At 34.3% G+C, this 20,371-nt stretch overlaps 1 protein-coding gene across 2 annotated transcripts in view; it reads right to left on the bottom strand.

The window, feature by feature from the left end:
- Window positions 1-834: 834 nt before the first annotated feature.
- The window catches only part of LOC138693457 (ribosomal RNA processing protein 36 homolog), a 29,072-nt gene continuing 9,535 nt past the window's right edge, over window positions 835-20,371 (bottom strand). For both annotated transcript variants that reach the window (XM_069817440.1, XM_069817439.1), the window contains exons 3-6: window positions 17,432-17,549; window positions 16,865-16,993; window positions 14,358-14,475; window positions 835-997 (exon numbers count right to left, since the gene is read on the bottom strand). In XM_069817440.1, the coding sequence (XP_069673541.1) occupies window positions 858-997; window positions 14,358-14,475; window positions 16,865-16,993; window positions 17,432-17,549 (505 nt within the window). In that variant the 3' untranslated portion in view covers window positions 835-857. The remainder of the gene's footprint in view (window positions 998-14,357; window positions 14,476-16,864; window positions 16,994-17,431; window positions 17,550-20,371) is intronic.

Genomic DNA, 20,371 nt, shown 5'->3' with positions numbered 1-20,371 from the left:
ATATATATGATGCTCTCATGTATGTCTCACTTTTTCACTGTTTAATAGTAACTTACCTGCATTACTGTTGGAGTGTGCTACATCACGATTTTGTGTATAATGTACATAAATGCGAGACTTAGGTTTAGACAAGTGTGTTCGACCCATAGTAATAGCATACCTAACCTAAAATTAATATAAGTTATAAACTAAGGATAACTAGTATGAACACACTGACTGCTGGTTTAAGCATTCCAGATTCATATAAATTAATCATTAAAATCAATGACCTCATTTGTTCACCTTTAAGACATTATAATAGTCCACATTCACGTAACAGTTTTACTTATCTAAATTTGATGTTGAAATAAACATTACTGAAGAACTGTACGAAAAATTCTTTACTCACAGGAAAGCAATAATTCGTGTACTTATTTGAACTATCACAATGCTGGATTAGTTTCCTAATGACAGATGGATTTTTCCAGACACCATTTTACATGCTTCAAACACATTCCACCTGATTTTACTAATAGAACCACTAGCGACATTTGTTGAAGTCAAGCTCAACTAATTATATTGCTCTTAGCTAGACTCTATGGGAAGTTTATGAAATTCCTTTAGCAAAGGCAGATGACTTACCTGTTTGTATGGCTGCAGCACTAGATTTTATAGGGATTTTGGTCGAAGTACAATACTATATACAGTAACAATTTAGTAAGAATCATAAATGTTACAGTAATGCAGAAAGTATTGACTACAAATTGCGAGAGCTCGTTTCCCATAACTTATTGTTAAACAGAAGAACAAATTTATGAGGAAATTCTCAACTTTCTTCATTAAATGGAAACAAAGGAAATTTACAGGTAACTTTATTATCATGTACTTTTTACAGCTTTTAGTTTCTTTCTGTCTTTTTGTGCATTCTTTTTTCTGTGCTTCTCAATATGCTTATGCAATTTCCCTCCTTTCTTCAGTTCTTCATATTGTTCCACCAGATCAATAATTTTTCTTTCAGCTGTAAAAAAAATTGTATGAAAATATCAGACTTTTAAATGCAGATGTATACTTGCAAATAACAAATGAGGTAATATGCTCTTATAATTTACTTTTAACAACTGGTCCACTGAGTTAGCTCTGTAGCGTGTCTGCCTCCAGACTAGCAGGCCTGGGTTCGATTCCCAGCGGAGTCAGAAATTTTCTTGTAAAATTTCTACCTCAGGACTAGGAGAGATGGCAGTGCACAACTTCTAACCACTAAATTGTGCACCAATAAGTCTGGGTTAAATCCCAAATCTCTCCGCAATACGTAATATGAAGGGAAGGCACATGTCACTGTTGATAGTGATTCGTCCATTGGATGGGGACGTTAAGCCTGGCAGCCTCCTTGGTGCTATTCGACAAGAGTAGGCTATGTGCCTGCACTGGGTTTCCCTTTCTCCCTTCCTCACCTTCATCATCATCTTCACCCATTTCCTACACTGCACTTACACGAACACTTCACATACAGTCACCCTAGTACATGACATAACTCTTCACAGATACACATCATGCATAACGTGGCCTGGCGAAGTGGTGTGCAATTTGAAAATGGGTCACAGTCAGGGCCCGATTTAGGCAGGAGCCTATGGTGCCTCTGCTCAGGGCCTCAACATTCTGCTCAAAATTCAGAAACAAGCTTTTTTTAAAATGATTTATTAAAATTGAAATAGATAACAAACTCTGCCAATTGAAAATCAGAATTCAGGAAATAAGTAATTATTAACAGATAATTACGAAATTTTTTTAGTTGGTTATTTAATGACGCTGTATCAGCTACGAGGTTATTTAGCGTCGATGAGACTGGTGATAGCGAGATGGTATTTGGCGAGATGAGGCCGAGGATTCGCCATAGATTACCTGGCATTCACCTTACAGTTGGGGAAAACCTCGGAAAAAACCCAACTAAGTAATCAGCCTAAGCAGGGATTGAACCCTCGCCTGAGCACAACTTCAGACCAGCAGGCAAGCACTTTAATCGACTGAGCCACGCCGGTGGCATTACGAAATTAATTAGACTATTATTTTAGAAACAGCGTCAATACTTTATTGTTTTAAGTTTAGAGTGATAGTAAGTTGACTACAGAGTTTAATGTGTTCAACTTGTAACAGTAGGCCTATTCAAATAATTAATCATAAATGCAGCAGTCGAAGTCAACATTGTCTGTTCTCTTTGCAATGAGTGTTAAACCAAGTGTCTAGTGCAGGTGTTCCTTGCAGGTTATCTAATTTATGTTGGTATGGGACTATTATCGTGTATAGTGGTAGTGTAAAAGTGTATTTATAGAAATGTCCATAACTAAAAATTGAATTCCCAAGCAAATTTGAATCAGGAGCCAAAGAGAAAATGGAAAGTTACTGAAATATAACAGGAAAAACAATGTTGATTACTGAGCATGTATGTTTCTTCAGGTGTTGCTAGCAGTAATTTCCTTAGAGATTTCCAGTTACAAAAGTTAACAATATTTTAATATAGACTAATGAAGAAAATTTTGGCATACAAGGACAGCAATCCACCACAGCTACTAAACTGTGGAACCAAAGTAAGCCTAACTCTGAATTTAGGAAAAATGAAAATTCTTCTCAAATTTCTGAATTGCACTAAAAGAAATAAGTGACTGTACTACAACTTATGCAATCATCTTTGATGCTACCTTATAGTATCACTTTATTTTTAATCCTTCTCCTCAAAATCGAGAATTTATAAAAAAAATCTCGGGAAATAAATACACGGTGAAAGGAGATAGGTGATAGAATGATTCTTATATCTTAGTGTACAGAAATAATGTAATGTAACCTGAAAACTGGCTCATTTATTCATCTAAAATGGCAGTCTTGAGTGTATACTGTTACAGTTGCAAACTCTTCAGTAATAATGTGTAGTCCTAAGTAAAAATGACTTTTCAAATTGAAATCATGCTATTATCAGACAAAAGAAGAATTAAGTTTCTTTTTCTCATACATAGTCTGTTTTCTCTTCTGTTGCTATATCAGAAAAAAAAAAACAGTTGTATTGGCTGTGCTATGATTTCAGACTATGATAACGAATGTAAATATTGGAGGGACATTTTAAAAAGTGTTGTGGCTATGATTAAGTAGTAGTAGTATTACTTCAGTCTGTCAAGGCTGTTAGTTATATTTAAAATTAAATTAAATTATGGTTTATTTAACGACACTCGCAACTGCTGAGGTTATATCAGCGTCGCTGGTGTGCTGGAATTTTGTCCTGCAGGAGTTTTTACATGCCAGTAAATCTATTGACACATTTAAATGCCATTGACCTGGACTGGGATCGAACCTGCAACCTCGAGCACAGAAGGCCAGCTCTATACTGATTACGCTACCCAGGCCGACAGTTATATGTAAACAAAATGATATTAGGCATAATCGTCACATGTGAAAATGGGCCTCATGAAGAAAATTATGCTCCAGGCCTCTGAAACTGTAAATCAGGCCCTGAATCAGGTACAATAACACCTTTATTTAAAATGTTAACACAGTAAAGTTGTTATTTATTAATTTAAATAACTTAACAGTTATCAGTGATTATATAAGTGTTAAAAGACTGTATACAAGAATGAAGAATAACATTATATTGTAACTCTTGAATACTCAATGGAAGTGTATATGTATGTATATGGATGGAATCATTGAATTCACCAGGATGACAAACTAACACCATTCATTAAGTATCTGTAAAATTTTATACATGAGAAGTTATTAGTCTTTGTACCAAATTATTTTCTTGTCCAGTCAAGTAACACACTTCACTCATTCTTTGTCACCAAATCCTGGTACGACATCAGCAGTAATTTCCCATTACTTTCTACATCTGATAACAGCAGATATTGAAGTTTTCAAGAAGACTTATCGAACATAACTTGTTGTTAGACTTTATTTTTCCAGGATTTTAATCTGGGTCACTGGCTGAATAAACACTTCAACTATATGGGTAAATGCACCCTTTTACTGTTAAACTATAAGGAATATGAAAGTGACTTTATACACATTAGTCTGGCTCTTTTCTTTACTGTTACACAAAAGGATAGGAAAAATCTCAGTTGAAAACTTTACTGAAGTCAAGTTTAGATTCATGTTACCAAGACTATCTTACCGAATGTTTATGAAAAACAGGAATTCTAAATTAATCTATATGCATCCTCTTGAAGAAAACCAATATGACTATCAGCAACATGTGAAAGTTTAACAAATGATGAAGAAAATCTGACAGCACTATACTACAATATCACAAGGCAAATAGTTTAAAATCATAAGCTTGATGCCACTAGAAAACAAGAAACAACATAGCTATTAATTCGAGAAAAATTCGTTCCGGCACTGGGAATCGAACCTGGGACCTCTCAGCTCAGCACGCTGAATGCTCTTTCCAACTGAGCTATGCCGGGACATGATCCACGGTGCCAGCCGAACTCTCCTCATTGTATTGTTAATGGCCTACTACCTGCATTTTAGACATATAGGTCATATATATTTAAATGACTTTATGGTGATATTTAATAACAGTTTATGAATACTGTTAACATTGATATACACTACTGTGCAAAAGTCTTAGGCAGGTAATAAAAATTGTAAAAAAAGAACAAAAATACCATGAAAAATAAAGTATTTATTACCAAAATATTTAGAAAACACAGAAATAAGCAATAGCACACACAAGAATCACTGAGTAGTAGAGTCGGGCAGACTGCCTCATATTATCGCCCGTTCTCGGTTGCGTAATCACCGCAGTCTCGCCCAGTGCGCGAGTACCTAACGTAGCCAAATGACTCATTGATAGAGAACACGAGATTCTCTTGCTCCCGAGATTACCGATACTAGATCACTCCCGACAGTCTCGGACGTCTATGCGGGACTGTTGTACTGATAAGCAAGCAATATCGCTCGGGCCGTGCTCCTATAGGAAGCATTGGCTTATGCATTTCCCGGTTCTTTAAATATATATCATGTCGTAGCTCCTATAATACTTAATCAATCGCGCTGTAATTTTTTGGATTGATAGCTCAATGTCTAAGGAAAACATAGGAAAAAAATCGAACTGAAAATATTTTTTGGAAAGTGAGAAAAAAAATATTAACTTCGATGGAGATTGATGTGTTCAGAATAGACATTTGCAACTTCACCTTTCACCTTTGAAAACTTTTTTGTTTTTCACGTTAGATGGGGGGTCAAAGCGAGAGAAATGTTGAGAAAGGATGGAAATTACTTTTAAAAGTGATGGCCACTCAAAATTTTTACTGGTTCTCGAATAACTGCGAGTTAACCTGTTAGCGCAGGACTCATGACTCAAACGTTTGTTCCGTAAAATTTGTACGGAACCTTTCAACGCATGAAAACTCGTTATTGGACGGATAGTATTAATTGATATTTTAATAAAGATAGTTGAAAATGAGGCTATATAGTCCAAGATGGTTTACACTTTATAGTAATTAGGCTATCTTTTATAGCAACTAAATAAAAAAATTGTTTGTAACACAATGATATGAAACATGAAAATATTAAAAGCTGGTTCACAATAAACCGAGAACGGAAACGGCAACGAGAACTAGAACGGAAATATTTTTAAAATAAATGTATTTAAAGGTAAGCATTCACAATTAACTATTCTGAATGCTCACATTTAATACTGTACATTTATTTTAACATTATTTCCGTTCTCGTTTCCGTTCCCGGTTTATTCTGAACCAGCCTATACTATAGAAAACTACACTTTCTATTGGTGTGCACGTTATAAATTATTGTTACAGAACAATCATTATCGTATTCTAGCCATGTTACAATATAAAATTATATAGGCCTATATGATTTACAATAATTATCCTATGTTATAGGAACGAGAATAACAAATTAAGAATTAATCAGATTTCTAATACTTGTACCTAATGATAACTTACAAGACAGTAATAAATAATAACCATCATAATAATCCTGATAATCATAATCTTAATCATCCTAATGATTACGATAATGATGATAACGGTAATACTACTAATAATAATGATATAATAATAATAATAATAATAATCGCTGTAGAGTAAACGGTTAGCACACCTGACTGTGAAACGATCGGCTTCCGGTTCGAATCTTGGTTGGGACAAGTTAAGACTGGTTCACAATAAACCGAGAACGGAAACGACAACGATAACGGAAATATTGTTAAAATAAATACATTTGAATGTGAGTATTCACAATTAACTTTCACGTTCCCGTTAATCTTCTCGTTAATTGTGAATGTTCACATTTAAATACATTTATTTTAACACTAGCTGTACCCGTGCGCTCCGCTGCACTTATTAGAAATAAATATAAAGTAATTACATAATTAAAATAGAACATTGGGTCCAGGGAACATTCGTGTTTGATAGAAGAATAAATTGTTTAATATGTTACTTAATTTAAATTGTATTTAAATAATTAAAATGCTATCATTTTGATCCAGAGACCACTCATTTGGTGCAAATATAACTCGTTTAACATTTTTCTAAATTAGTCTTGAATGCATCCTTTAATAAATCACTCCAAATTAATAGAGTTGATTGTGTAAAAATGTAAAAATTCACGATCTTCAATGCACTACTGCCATAGAACGAATAAATTTGTTTTTCTTCCTACTAAAAAATTTAATAGTTTGCACATAGCAGTTACGGAACAACGACGCTACAATCTGAGGCGGCGGTGGAAATGTATTGTTATTTTAAAACTCTTTTATATCCTTAAATATCAGAGCTATCAAAATTTTGCCTGGAATAAAACTTATCGAAAATCATTTTTGAAGAACCTTCTGTTATGTAACATTTTTCACAAAAATCAATAATAAGCGAGATATTTTGGTTTATTTAATTCAGGCCCCCTTACAACCGCCCTTTTAAATAAAGTATTTTGAATGCTACATAGCCTAAAATCTAAGTTACAACGAACTTAATTTATATTCAAATTTTCACTGAAATCCGTTCAGCCATTATCGCCTGAAAAGGTAACTAACATCCAGACAGACAGACAGACAGACTTAAAGATCAGTCCTATCAAAATTTTGCCTGGAATAAAACTTATCGGAAATCATTTTTAAAGAAATTTTTGTTATGTAACATTTTTCACAAAAATCAATAATAAGCGAGATATTTCGGTTTATTTACTTCAGGCCACCTTATAACCCCCCCCCCCCTTTTAAATAAAGTATTTTGAATGACATATAGCCTAAAATCTAAGTTACAACGAACTTAATTTATGTTCCAATTTTCATCGAAATCCGTTCAGCCATTATCGCGTGAAAAGGTAACAAACATCCAGACAGACAGACAGACATACAAACAAAAATTTCAAAAAAGCGATTTTCGGTTTCAGGATAATTAATTAATTATATATGTTAGGACCAATTATTTTTGGAAAAACGAAAATTACCAGAAAAATTTCGCTTACAGATTTATTATTAGTATAGATTATTTCTCGTTGTCGTTTCCGTTCCCGGTTTATTGTGAACCAGCCTTTACCTGGCTGAGGTTCCTCGCCTCAACCCATTGAGAGCAAATTCTGGGTAACTTTCGGCACTGGACCCTGGACTCATTTCGCTGGCATTATCATCTCATTCAGACGCTAGATAGCTATAGCAGTTGATAAAGCGTCGTAAAGTAACTAATTTAATAATAATAATAATAATAATAATAATAATAATAATAACCCTCATTTATTCTCTGTTGTTATGATAAAGCAAATATAAATTACACTCAGGAGGAAACGCAGAATAAATATGGGGGGAAATGCCTGTTATTATTCGGTTGAGAAGCTTTTGTCACCCAGCCTGCTCTCAAAAAACTTGAAAGTTAGAATTTATAAAACAGTTACATTACCGGTTGTTCTGAATGGTGGTGAAATTTGGACTCTCACTTTGAGGAACAGAGGTTAAGGGTGTTCGAGAATAAGATTCTTAGGAAGATATTTGGGGCTAAGAGGGATGGAGAATGGAGGAAGTTGCACAACGTAGAACTGCACGCATTGTACTACACCTGACATAATTAGGAATATTAAATTCAGAGGTTTGAAATGGGCAGAACATCTAGCATGTATGGGCGAATCCAGAAATGGATATAGAGTGTTAGTTGGATGGCCGGAGGGAAAGGACGTTTGGAGAGGCAGAGACGTAGATGGGAAGATAATATAAAAATGGATATGATGGTAGAGACTGAATTAATCTTGCTCAGGTTAGAGACTGATGGGGGGCTTATGTGAGAGCGGCAATGAACCTCCGGGTTCCTTAAAATGCATTTGTAAGTAATTATGATCAATTTGTGAAAGGATCTACTCTATTTCGTAATTCTGTCCTTCCTCTTGCAAAAGTGTTTCCATTTCACATGCAGCATTTTATCAGTTGGGAAACAAAAATATCTTTTGTCAGAGTCTTTGGTCCTTTATAATATAAATAAGTATTAATTATTTTATTTCGTCCTTACACAGCACAATAATTACCCATGCTGATGAAGATGCCGTTGCATAACAACGAAACATCCAGATGTGAACGCGCAATATAATAATACAGTCGTGTGTTATCCATTACTATAGCGTATACAAAACACTATCGAATGATTAAATATGCAATGTCAACGAAATGCTGATAGCGAGAAAGTATATCATAGCTCCAACCATAACGTGTTATTGTTTTAGACTAGCTTAGGATTAGGTAACGACTGAAAGTGCTGCATTATTTTGCTTCTCCAGAAAGGCAATAAGTAGTTCATTAAAATAGTGTGACTTCTGTAAGAATGTCGACAATCATAATGTGCTGTATTATTGCATACCACACTGCTGTGCCTTCTTAAATTACTTTATGAACATTAATATTTCAGAAAGAGTCACGAATTTCAGTGATGAGCGGCAATTAAGCCGGCAGTCAGTGTACGCATTTCGTAACGATAAGTCGGCCGTGCGATAACAGGCCGGGACCCGGTATTCCTCGTTCCCGAGAGTGCCAATCTCGAGATTACGATTCTCGGAACTGGCGTTATCGGCCAGCCAGTCTCGCCTACGAGACGAGCGGGAGTAAGAGGCTGTTTGCCCGACTCTACTGAGTAGGTTCATGACACTAATATGATGTGTGACCGCCTTTAGACAACAATATCTCTTGAATTCTCTCTCTTAGGTATACTTTCTTGCAATTTCTGGAGACTTGTCGCAGGAATATTCCTCCATCTGCCACAATGTAGCTGCAGACTTTGGCTGCTTTTTCACCTTCTTTTTGCCCAGATAATCCCAAAGACACTCTACAATATTTAAATCTGGACTGTGTTATTGTTGTTGTTTTCTAATGCCAGGCGTTTGACAATAAAGTCATTTGACCTCTTGCACTCTAATATTTTTCAAAGATATTATCATGACCAGCCAATGAGCACAGATTTTGAGGTGTTCCGAATCCATTTCTTCGTTTGAGTTGCACAATGGGCAGTTAGGGAACTGATATATTCCAATTCTATACAGGTGTTTAGCCAAACAATCATGGCCTGTTGCCAATCTAAATGCAGCTACAGACGATTTTCGTGGTAAATCGGGAATTAACTATGGATTTTGATGCAGAGAGTTCCATTTTTTCCCTTGGGATTGTGTTATCAAATTTTGTTTGTTGAAGTCTAAGTATGTAGATTTAATAAATCTCTTCACAGAGTAATACATAGATTTAGTAACAGGTCTGTAAGTAGCAGTGCTGCCCTTCTTTGCTAAAGCATCCACATTCTCGTTTCCCAGGATTCCACAATGGGATGGTATCCATTGGAATACAATTCTTTTATTGAGTGATATTAATTGAGAGAGCATTTTAGTTATTTCTGCTGTTTGAGATGAAGGTGTGTGTTTAGAGACGATTGATAGAATAGCTGCTTTGGAGTCTGACAATATAACTGCATTCCTAAATTTATTGATGTGGCATAGAAGATTCCTGAGACATTCACTTATTGCAGTGATTTCACCATCAAAACTTGTTGTTCCATATCCAAGTGATCTATAAAGTGAGAAGAGACAGCACGTAACACCTGCACCGGCACCTTGTTCTCTGGAGATCAAGGATCCGTCGGTGTATAAATGAAGCCAGTTTTGTGGAGGGTACCTACTATTAATTGTCTCTAAAGACAATTGTTTCAGTATTTCAGTGTTTACTTCTGATTTCCGTATTTCTTCTGTTAAATTTAAATTATATTCTATATTTAATAGAGTTAAAGGGTTTGGTTTAATTTGTAAGTTTTCTTTTAAATTCGGGATATTGATTTTCTGTTTTAATTCTTGAACAATGGATATGAAACTTTTTTGAGTTTTCAATCTACAGAGAGGACTGTATGAATGCCAATTGTTTCCTGGTAATCTGATAAGTTTTTCATATTGAATCAGTGCTTTTTCTTCTATTGTCATTTTGATACTGTTAATATTAGTGAGGAATCTCATAGAATCTATTGGAGTTGTTTTGATTCCACCAGTAATGAGTCTGCAAGCTTGGTTTTGAACATATTCTATGTCCGTTATGAAAGGTGAAGTAATTAAAATTTCTCCACAGTATGTCAGCACTGGCTGTATAAACATTTTGTATGTAGTGTTCAAAGTATTCCTAGAGCATCCCCATTTCTTTCCTGCTAGTCTTTTTAGAAGGAAGAATCTTTTACGAGCTCTTTCAGAAATGTATTTCAAATGATTGCTCCATGTTAACTTACTATCGAAAATAACTCCAAGATATTTGGATTCGTAAGTCCTAGGAAGGTTTTGGCCATTGTATTGGATATTGAATTCTCTTTCTTTTTTACCGAGTAAAAATATATGGTAGTTACTTTTGCTTAAATTGAGTGTCATCAAATTTGATATATTCCATTCATGTAGTTGATTTAGAGCTTTAAGAGCAGAATTTTGAATTTTGTCTCTATGTCTGTGAGATCTGGAAGTCCACAAAACTATATCATCTGCAAATAGTGCTTTTTTCATGTTTGATTCCTCTAATAGGGAGGGTAAGTCATTTATATAAATATTGAAGAAAGTTGTGCTGAGGACAGCGCCTGAGGTAGACCTCAATATGTATGTCTGTAACTAGAAAGTGAATTATTGAATTTAGTGACAATGAATCTTTGACTAAGGAATTCTGATATCCATCTGAACATATTGCTGGAGATACCTAATTTCTGGAGTTTTAGTAATAATTTATTTCTCCAAACAGAGTCATATGCTAACTGAAAGTCAATAAATATTGCCAAGGTATCTTCTTTCTTGTTAAAACTGTCTTTTATTTCTTGGCCGAGGCTTAAGGAGGGAAAGCTGGTGATCAACAAGATCTCCCAGCTAGGTCCAATGGACCCGTCGACCAACAGCAGGTGTGGTCCTCCAGACATTCTGGGGGTTGTGTGTGAATGAAGTAGCCACCAAAACGTTAAAATATGGTGTTCACTTAAATCGGCTACAACTTACCATTTAACTTGTCATTTAAATCTGGACTATGAGGAGGCCAATCCAACAGCTGAACATCTCCTCTACCTTGTTTTTGCTGCAAGTAGGTTTTTCGCTATATTTTCTGTGTGCTTCGGATCATTTTCCTTTTGAAAGACAAAATCTCTTCCAATTAATCGCAAATCTGATGCCATTACATGATGAATCAATATTTGTTTGTATTTAACAGCCGTCATCTTACCTTCAATTCTTATTACATCACTCACTCCATTAACTCCATATTTCCACACTACCACCCTCATGTTTCATAGTTGGTTGCAGACATGCCTCCTTTAATTGTTCTCCTTTCCTCCGCCTGACATACTGCCTTCGATGACTTCCGAAGATTTCAAATTTTGATTCGTCGCTCCAAAGGACTTGTTTCCATTATTGGCTCCCTATAGTTTGTGTTCTCTTGCGAATGATAATCATCTTGTCCTATTACCCTTCCGTAAGAAAGATTTTTTTGCAATAACACGTCTATGAAGACCATTTTTGATGAGTGACCGTCATACTGTAGATGCATGTACTTTAGTATTACTGTTTTCAGAAAGTTCTGTTGACAGCTGTGCACTTGAAGCTGCTCTACTTCTCAGGGCTGTCGCTTTTAGATATTGTTCATCCCTTGCAGTCAATTTCTTGGGCCTGCCATTCCGCTTTCGATCATCTACTGTCCCCAACTGTAGCTTTTCCCTCAGAATCTCCTGTACTGCGCAATGCGAGACACCAGTTTGTCGTGCAATACTTGCTTGACAATGATACTGCTCACTCAAAAAACAAATTTTGTATGTCATTTCAACTGAAATTTTTACCATAGCTGCTTTTTTTCTTGTTCAACCTGTTAAGAAGAGGCTCGGTCTATCACTAACTTCAATGTTGTTCTATTCTTAAAGAAACACATTCATTTCATCTAGTACACAACATTGATTACAACTTGTTCTGTTTATATGCAATTTGTAAACACAGCACTCAATATACCCGAGCGAGGGTTGTGTCATGGGTCTATAAAGGAATGGTGTTTCCATGGTTTTACATTAAGCTTGGTTTTGATGACGGAGACGAATTCTTGTACTTATTTCACTGGTAAGACTTCATTCTAACTTGTTTTAGACTACTTTCATTCTCAATTCTAGGAACTAGAACACAATATAAACGTATTGCATAGAGTGCCTAAGACTTTTGCACAGTAGTGTATACATATATTCATATATGAGGTCTCGCCATCCTCATTGAATAATCAAGACTACTATTTTATGTTAGTACTCAACATGTAAATACCTATTAATTTGAGAAAAATTCGTTCTGGTACCAGGAATCAAACCCGTGACCTCTCTGCTCTATGAGCTCTTTTCAACAGAGCTATGCCAGAATACGATCCATGGTGCCAGCCGAATTCTTTCATTGTATCGTCAATGGCCTACTTCCTGCATTTTAGACATAGCCTATAAGTCATATAGGCAGGAGCGCATATTTAAATGACTTTATGGCCATATTTAACTACAGTTTATGAATACTGTTAATGATATATATACATATACGAGGTCTCACCATCCTCACTGAATAATCAAGACTACTATCAAGATATTGATTATTCAATGAGGATGGCAAGAGGTTATATATATATATATATATATATATATATATATATATATATAACCTCGATAAGACGCGCCCGCTTATTACGCTATTCCGTGTAATACGCTTTTTTTGTCTGGTCCCTGAACATTTCATATATAACGCCTTTATAAAATACCCCGTTTGTTGCGCTCAAGTCCTGCATAATACACTATTTTTGTGGAATATTTTCGATGTAATTTTCAGCAATGTACTGTAACAGAAATGAATCATTTCGGCCATTGAACTTACTGGTGCCATTAACCTGAAGAGTATTGGTATTCGATCCTTTACCTGCGCATTTAAACCTTCGTACTATACAATACCCCACCCTCTTAATACGCTCTTTTATTCGACCCCTGACCTGCACGCTTAAAGCTTACACACAGTTACAATACTTTATTGTCAAATGCCTGGCATTAGAAAACAACAACAGTTACAATACCCCACCCTCTTGCTAACCCTCTCTCTCAAACAACATTCCTCACTTGGCCGTAATAAAATTCTGGAAATGTTTGCTGGTCAGTTTGTTATCTTTCAGTGTATTGAAGTGTCTGCGAGTGTGATTATAATGAGTGTTTGAGTGTTAAACGAAAAGCACTTTTTATGTCTGAAAAATTGGAAGTCTTACGAAAGTACAATGAAAACAGTACTCTTAATCAGAAGTACAGTACATACATATAGTATCGCAAATTCTTAACGTACAGTACAGTAATTACATAATGTAGTAATACTGTATTACCTCTCATGAATTATGTATTTCAATAAAGAAATATGCTAATAGAGACTGTATATAAGTCAAAATTAGTATACCCACCTAATATGCAGTTTACACGTGGTCCCTTGAACAGTGTCTTATCAGGGTTTTACTGTATATATGTATATGTGTATATATATGTTACCACTAGAGTAAGATTCAAGAAATAAACACACAGTCACAATGAATGAAAAAGAACCAATATTCACATAGCCTGGTAGATTACCTCTTACAATGTGATGCAGTACTTCACTGTGCTATATTTAAATATCTGAATAAATAACGTTTACAAGGCTGTCAAATAATTTCTATTATTGCTTAAAACAATCATAAGCTTTCTCGCGCTTCTTTTAGAACAGTGGAAATGTAAATAAAGAATATAAGACAATAAAATATAAATAATTTATAAAACTCTAAATTGTAGCAGAAATTAAAAATGATGAAAATAATCTTTTGTTTCAGTGAGCTGTGTTTGCATTACATGTATGCTTTCAATCACAGTACTTACATTTTTTGTAATAAATAGGTTTCTTTCCCTGCTTCAGTAATTCTATTTGAGTATTACGTTCTTGTCTCTTTTTCTCTAATTTCTTTTTCCGCTTTCTCTCTTCTCTGTCTTGGTTTTCCTGCGAATAACATTTTCTTCATTACAAACATGTAAGTTAGTTTTGTAAGAGAAAGCTGGTGATTTTGGAACAAAATGTTTGCCTTTAATGTAAAAAATCAGATGAAAGTTACTTTGAAGAAAATGTATTCTTCCTTCACTTTGATTTTAGTTAAAACTTTAAGTCTGACGACACTTGGTATGCTAGTTTACCCATTAAGAAATTATAAGAAATTAAAGAAGGTATTTCTTTAAAAGTTGTTGCTTAAATTCTCTAAATATGAGTTAATATTGAAATATTTTCATATCTGTAGGTTTTATAGACAGATACGAAGGCTTTCTCTGCAATATACACAACTACCATTACAACAATAAAACAAAATGACACCATTTTACTTTAATACATATAGGCATAACTATACTACATACATGAATACGTGTTCTGCCTAAGGGCAGATCTTTCACTGTAAACTCAAATTTCTCCAATCTTTCCTATTTTTTGCCTTCCTCTTAGCCTCCACATATGATCCATATATCTTAATGTCGTCTATCACCTGACATCTTTTTCTGCCCTGAACTCTTCTCCCGTTCATCATTCCTTCCAGTGCATCCTTCAGTAGGCAGTTTCTTCTCAGCCAGTGATGCGACCAATTCCCTTTTCTTTTTCTGATCAGTTTCAGCATCATTCTTTCTTCACCCATTCTGTCATTCCATCTTAGAATACAAATGTTGATTCAGTATTCACAGAAGAATCTTCACCAGATGTGATATCAGGCTGATAGTCCTGAACTCGTTACACTTCTTGGCATTATTTTTCTTCAGTGTGGAAAGCAACACTGTCTCCGCAAAATCTTCAGACCATTTGCCTTTGTCATATATTTTGTTGCATAATTATAGAATTTCCTTCTTGTCCCCACTCAAGCATTTCACTAACTCAATACGGGTTCTATCAACTCCTGTTGCTTTCCCATTCTTCATTTCCCTAAGTACTAGTTCAACTTCTTCTCTTAAAATAGAAAATCATTTTTCGTCTTCTGATACTGTTGCTTCGTCTTCTATGGCTAACTTATCTGGACGATTCCCTGTCTCATATAACTCTTCTACATATTTCGTCCATGTGTTCAGTATTCCTTGTTTACCATACATTAATTTGCATACTAAGTCTTAGAGTCTGAATGTAAAAATTTCAATAAAATTATTGCAATATTATAACATGAATAAATCTAGAAATAAGTGGTTCGACTATACAAGATAAATTCTTTTACAAAAAACTTGAAAATCAAGTTATAACTTAAATCTACAAACAAGTCCGAATATACATAGATAAATAGAGCCCAGATGTTTAGGTATTTATAACAGTTAAAATAGGCAAGCAAGAAAGGCAATAAAAACATAAAAAAGGCACAATAATTTTTTAAAAAGAACACTAATGGCTTCGTTGCCAAAGCCCGGCATTAGATAACAACAACAACAACATTTTTTTTTTAAATGCTTCATAGATTTTAAAAAGGCATAATATATTTTAGCAATAAATTTAAATTATATCAACATAACTTACATATTTAATTCGTAGGTGACACATGTTGACTTATAAAATACTTTTTTTTTTTTCGTGATTAACCGTCTTTTCACAAACCTTACATAACAAAACTGTTCCATTGGTTGAAAACACATGGGCACCAAATTCACTAACGTAAGCATGAAGTTTACTTTTCAATGGTTTACTGAATTTAGGCATTCTAACTAACCGATCTTATACCTTCTCTCACCAGACAATACTGACTGTTCCTCACTCAAATTTCTTTCTCTTACAATAATAAACACGTGTAGCAAAAAATTGTAACAGTAAGATTTGAAAATATGAAAGAAAACAATTGGAAATGTTACATGACAACTTCGATGAGAACGAGCTTAATATTTAAAATTATAAAGCTAATTGTTGGTACTGTGAAGACATGAAAATATTATATTTTTAACTGTGGACTGTCGATCATTATTCATATTACACCAATAGCATTAGAACACAATTATTAGCAGATTAAGCACCGAAATAAATTACTTTTATTTACTGTTGTTAATGAAGCTAGTCACTGTTTCAAATATTTAAATTTCATACACATTACATTACAATTAATTAGAAAACTGCAAATAAACAAGAAATATTGTTTTAAAATGACAAAAAATGGCATTTATTAGTATGAAACACTTAAAAAGGCAAAACAGACAAAATAACAATTGGTCCTATCACTTTGACTTACTCCAAATCACATTTATATCTATGCAAATAATGATTTACTTCGACCCAGTAAAAAAGCATTTTGCCAAAATGCCCTATAGATATACTACTAACAAAACTTCAAAATCAAGTTAATTTTAATTAATCCCAGTTCCTAAAATATATATAACATTACCATCCGCTGAAGCAAATATTTTATTTTCTCTTTCTTGCCGACGTTAGCTTCAGTTTTCATTTCCTCTTTAAGGTGTTCTTTTTCTTTCTCCCTTATTTTATTGATGAAGGAATATGAACGCTGAAAAGCCTGTAACAATTCCAAGCATAAAGAAGTAAATTACACGCATGCATGTGCACAGACCACACTGAGCTTAGAAATGAGACACAACTGTCTTCCTGAACATTCATATAAAATAGGACTTCTGGATTCATCTACATTCTACATACTCATCCACAAATAAAGGCCACTTTCCAATGATTGGTAAGATCTAACAGCTTATACTGGAATGCCAGAACTCAAATGATATAAAATCAAAAGCTTGATGTCATTGAACAAGAAGCAACAAATAATACAGACTTACATTTATTGTATAATAATCTGTAACGAATTAACATAATTTATTATTTTACTTCATAACCATGCAACTAAATGATTGTACTATAGAAGCATCAGACACAGTAATATGTTGGAGTTTTATAAAACAGAATATGTACCAGAATGCAATAAATAGCAGAGAGTATTTACCTTTTCATTGAATGATCCACACAGACTGTCAAATCTAGGATCACGTAGAATTGTTCTTTTTGTCGGAATAATTAAATTTTCTGTCGGAAGAGGACGTTTGGATGACATTTCACGAGGCCTGTAACAATATACTACTATATATTTACTAATAATAAACATAACTGAATGACTATAATTTATAAAGTAAACCTCTGCCTCGTTTTTCTATCTTTTACTTTCAAATAATCTAAATGTTAAAGTGTGTATCAATAACCTAGAAAAGTACTAATTATTTAAAACTAAATTTGGAAGATTTGAGCCTGTCATAAATGCAAATGCTTGATGAAAATACAAGACACTTTAGTATTGACGTCTTTTGTAAGGAAATTGCAGTTAAAAGGTACTGGAAAATGTATTAAGTAAGACTGAAACATCGGAGTTAACAAAATAAAGAATACTATTGCCTTTAAACAGTGCTTATTCATGTCCATTTATTTACATTACTTGACAGGACTTTGCACTTATTATTTTTAATAGTACCATTCATGTAGGTCCACCACTGTGGAGGAACAGTTAGCATGTCTGACAGTGAAATAAGTGGGTCTGGGTTCAAATCCTGATGGCAACAAGTTACCTGGTTAAGGTTTTTTTCGATGTTTTCCCTCAGCCCATTAAGAACAAATGCTGGATAATTTACGGGAATGGATTCTGGACTCATTTTGCTGGCATTGTCACCTTCATCTCTCTGAGATGCTAGACAATCATCGCCATTGATAAAGCATCGTAAAATAAACCAGTTAAAAAAAACATTCATACATAATTCATTCATGTTTGTTGATTTCAAAATCAAACATTTATACAAATCAAAACAATAATTTCGACATTAAATTATGAAGTAAATGTCAGAGGAATTATTTATTTTTACATTACAAAAATGAATTCCTTTTTTAAATACGAAACTTCTGCAGAACCTGACAAAATTGACGGGGATTCTGGACACCTAGGCCAAAAAGGGGGACTGTCACATTTTTTACGAGATGTATGGTAAGCTCAGAAAGACTGCACGTCAATGCAATATATGAAATAAGAAAAATTATTTCAATTTCTATGACAAGATAGCCAAACCATGAATTAGAATAGATGATTCTTTGTTTTGGATACTTTTGTATCTTAACACATTTCATAAACCCTTTAACGCTATTAAATATAGAATATAATATAAATTTAACAGAAGAAATACTGAAATCAGAAGTAAACACTGAAATACTGAAACAATTGTCTTTAGAGACAATTAATATTAGGTACCCTCCACAAAACTGGCTTCATTTATACACTGACGGATCCTTGATCTCCAGAGAACATGGTGCCGGTGCAGGTGTTACGTGCTGTCTCTTCTCACTTTATAGATCTCTTGGATATGGAACAACAAGTTTTGATGGTGAAATCATTGCAATAAGTGAAAGTCTCAGGAATCTTCTATGCCACATCAATAAATTTAAGAATGCAGTTATATTGTCAGACTCCAAAGCAGCTGTTCTATCAATCGTCTCTAAACACACACCTTCATCTCAAACAGCAGAAATAACTAATATCACTCAATAAAAGAATTTTATTCCAATGGATACCATCCCATTGTGGAATCCTGGGAAACGAGAATGCAGATGCTTTAGCAAAGAAGGGCAGCACTGCTATGTACAGACCTGTTACTAAATCTACATATTACTCTGTGAAAAGATTTATTAAATCTACATACTTAGACTTTAACAAACAAAATTTGATAACACAATCTCAAGGGAAAAAATGGAACTCTGCATCAAAATCCACAGTTAATTCCCGATTTACCACGAAAATCGTCTGTAGCTGCATTTAGATTGGCAACAGGCCATGATTTTTTGGCCAAACACCTGCATAGAATTGGAATATATCAGTCCCCTAACTGTCCATTGTGCAACTCAAACCAAGAAATGGATTCGGAACACCTCAAAATCTGTGCTTCATTGGCTGGCCATGATAATATCTTTGAAAAATATTGGAGTGCAAGAGGTCAAATGACTTTACTGTCAAACGCCTGGCATTAGAAAACAACAACAACATTTCATAATTCTGGGCTCACACTGTTACATAACTTTTTATCTTCAATCCAAAGTAAAATGGACTGTGGAGCTACTGTATGGAAAATATTCTGTATTCACAAGATTATGAGCAGAGAGAGGTATCATTTCCTATTAACACCAGACTTCCTGAAAGAAACTCTTTGATGTAGTTATAGTAAGAAAAGTTAAATCCCCAATATACCAGGAAGTTATTTCCAAACACCAATGATTACCTGCATGACTGCAATAAAAAATAGTTGAGGTAATATCTTTCCTATTATATCACTTACTGGTAATAACTTAGTACGTATTGGTGTCACACCAATAACGAAAAAAGTGATTAAGTTAAGTTTATTACTAAACTAAAATTAATAAGTGTGTTAAAATTGGCAGAAGTAAGGTTAGGAATGAGTTCATCCCCAAAAATAATGCAATGTCAATTAAATTTTTAAATGTTTTTTATCATGTATTTTTTGTCACATCCATAACAAATAAGCCCAGGTGGAATGCATTGTGGTGCTATCTGCATGTGAGTGAAGTCAGCAGAGTGAAGAAGTCAATGTCCAAAAGTCCATCTAAGCAGCAAGCTGTTCTCGTGAAATTAATATCTGAAATTACACCTGCGTTTACGAAAATTGAAGGTAGCAAGCGTGGGTCCCAAAGAGCTATTACAAAAGAACAAATTGAACTCATGTACAACTTATTACAGAGATGACATTACCAGCTCCAGGAAAGAGATACAAAGTCTGTCAAAGATCCAAAAACAGGCAAGTAACATATACTCCAGAAGAAATACGTGGTTGTTGTATAAGGGAAGCCTTTCAATTGTTTACAGAATAAAATGCTAAGGGCAGTGACAGAGTTGGGC

The sequence above is a fragment of the Periplaneta americana genome, chromosome 17 (genome assembly GCF_040183065.1).
Source record: "Periplaneta americana isolate PAMFEO1 chromosome 17, P.americana_PAMFEO1_priV1, whole genome shotgun sequence".
Taxonomy (NCBI): domain Eukaryota; kingdom Metazoa; phylum Arthropoda; class Insecta; order Blattodea; family Blattidae; genus Periplaneta; species Periplaneta americana.
This window is presented reverse-complemented; position numbering and strand designations above follow the sequence as displayed.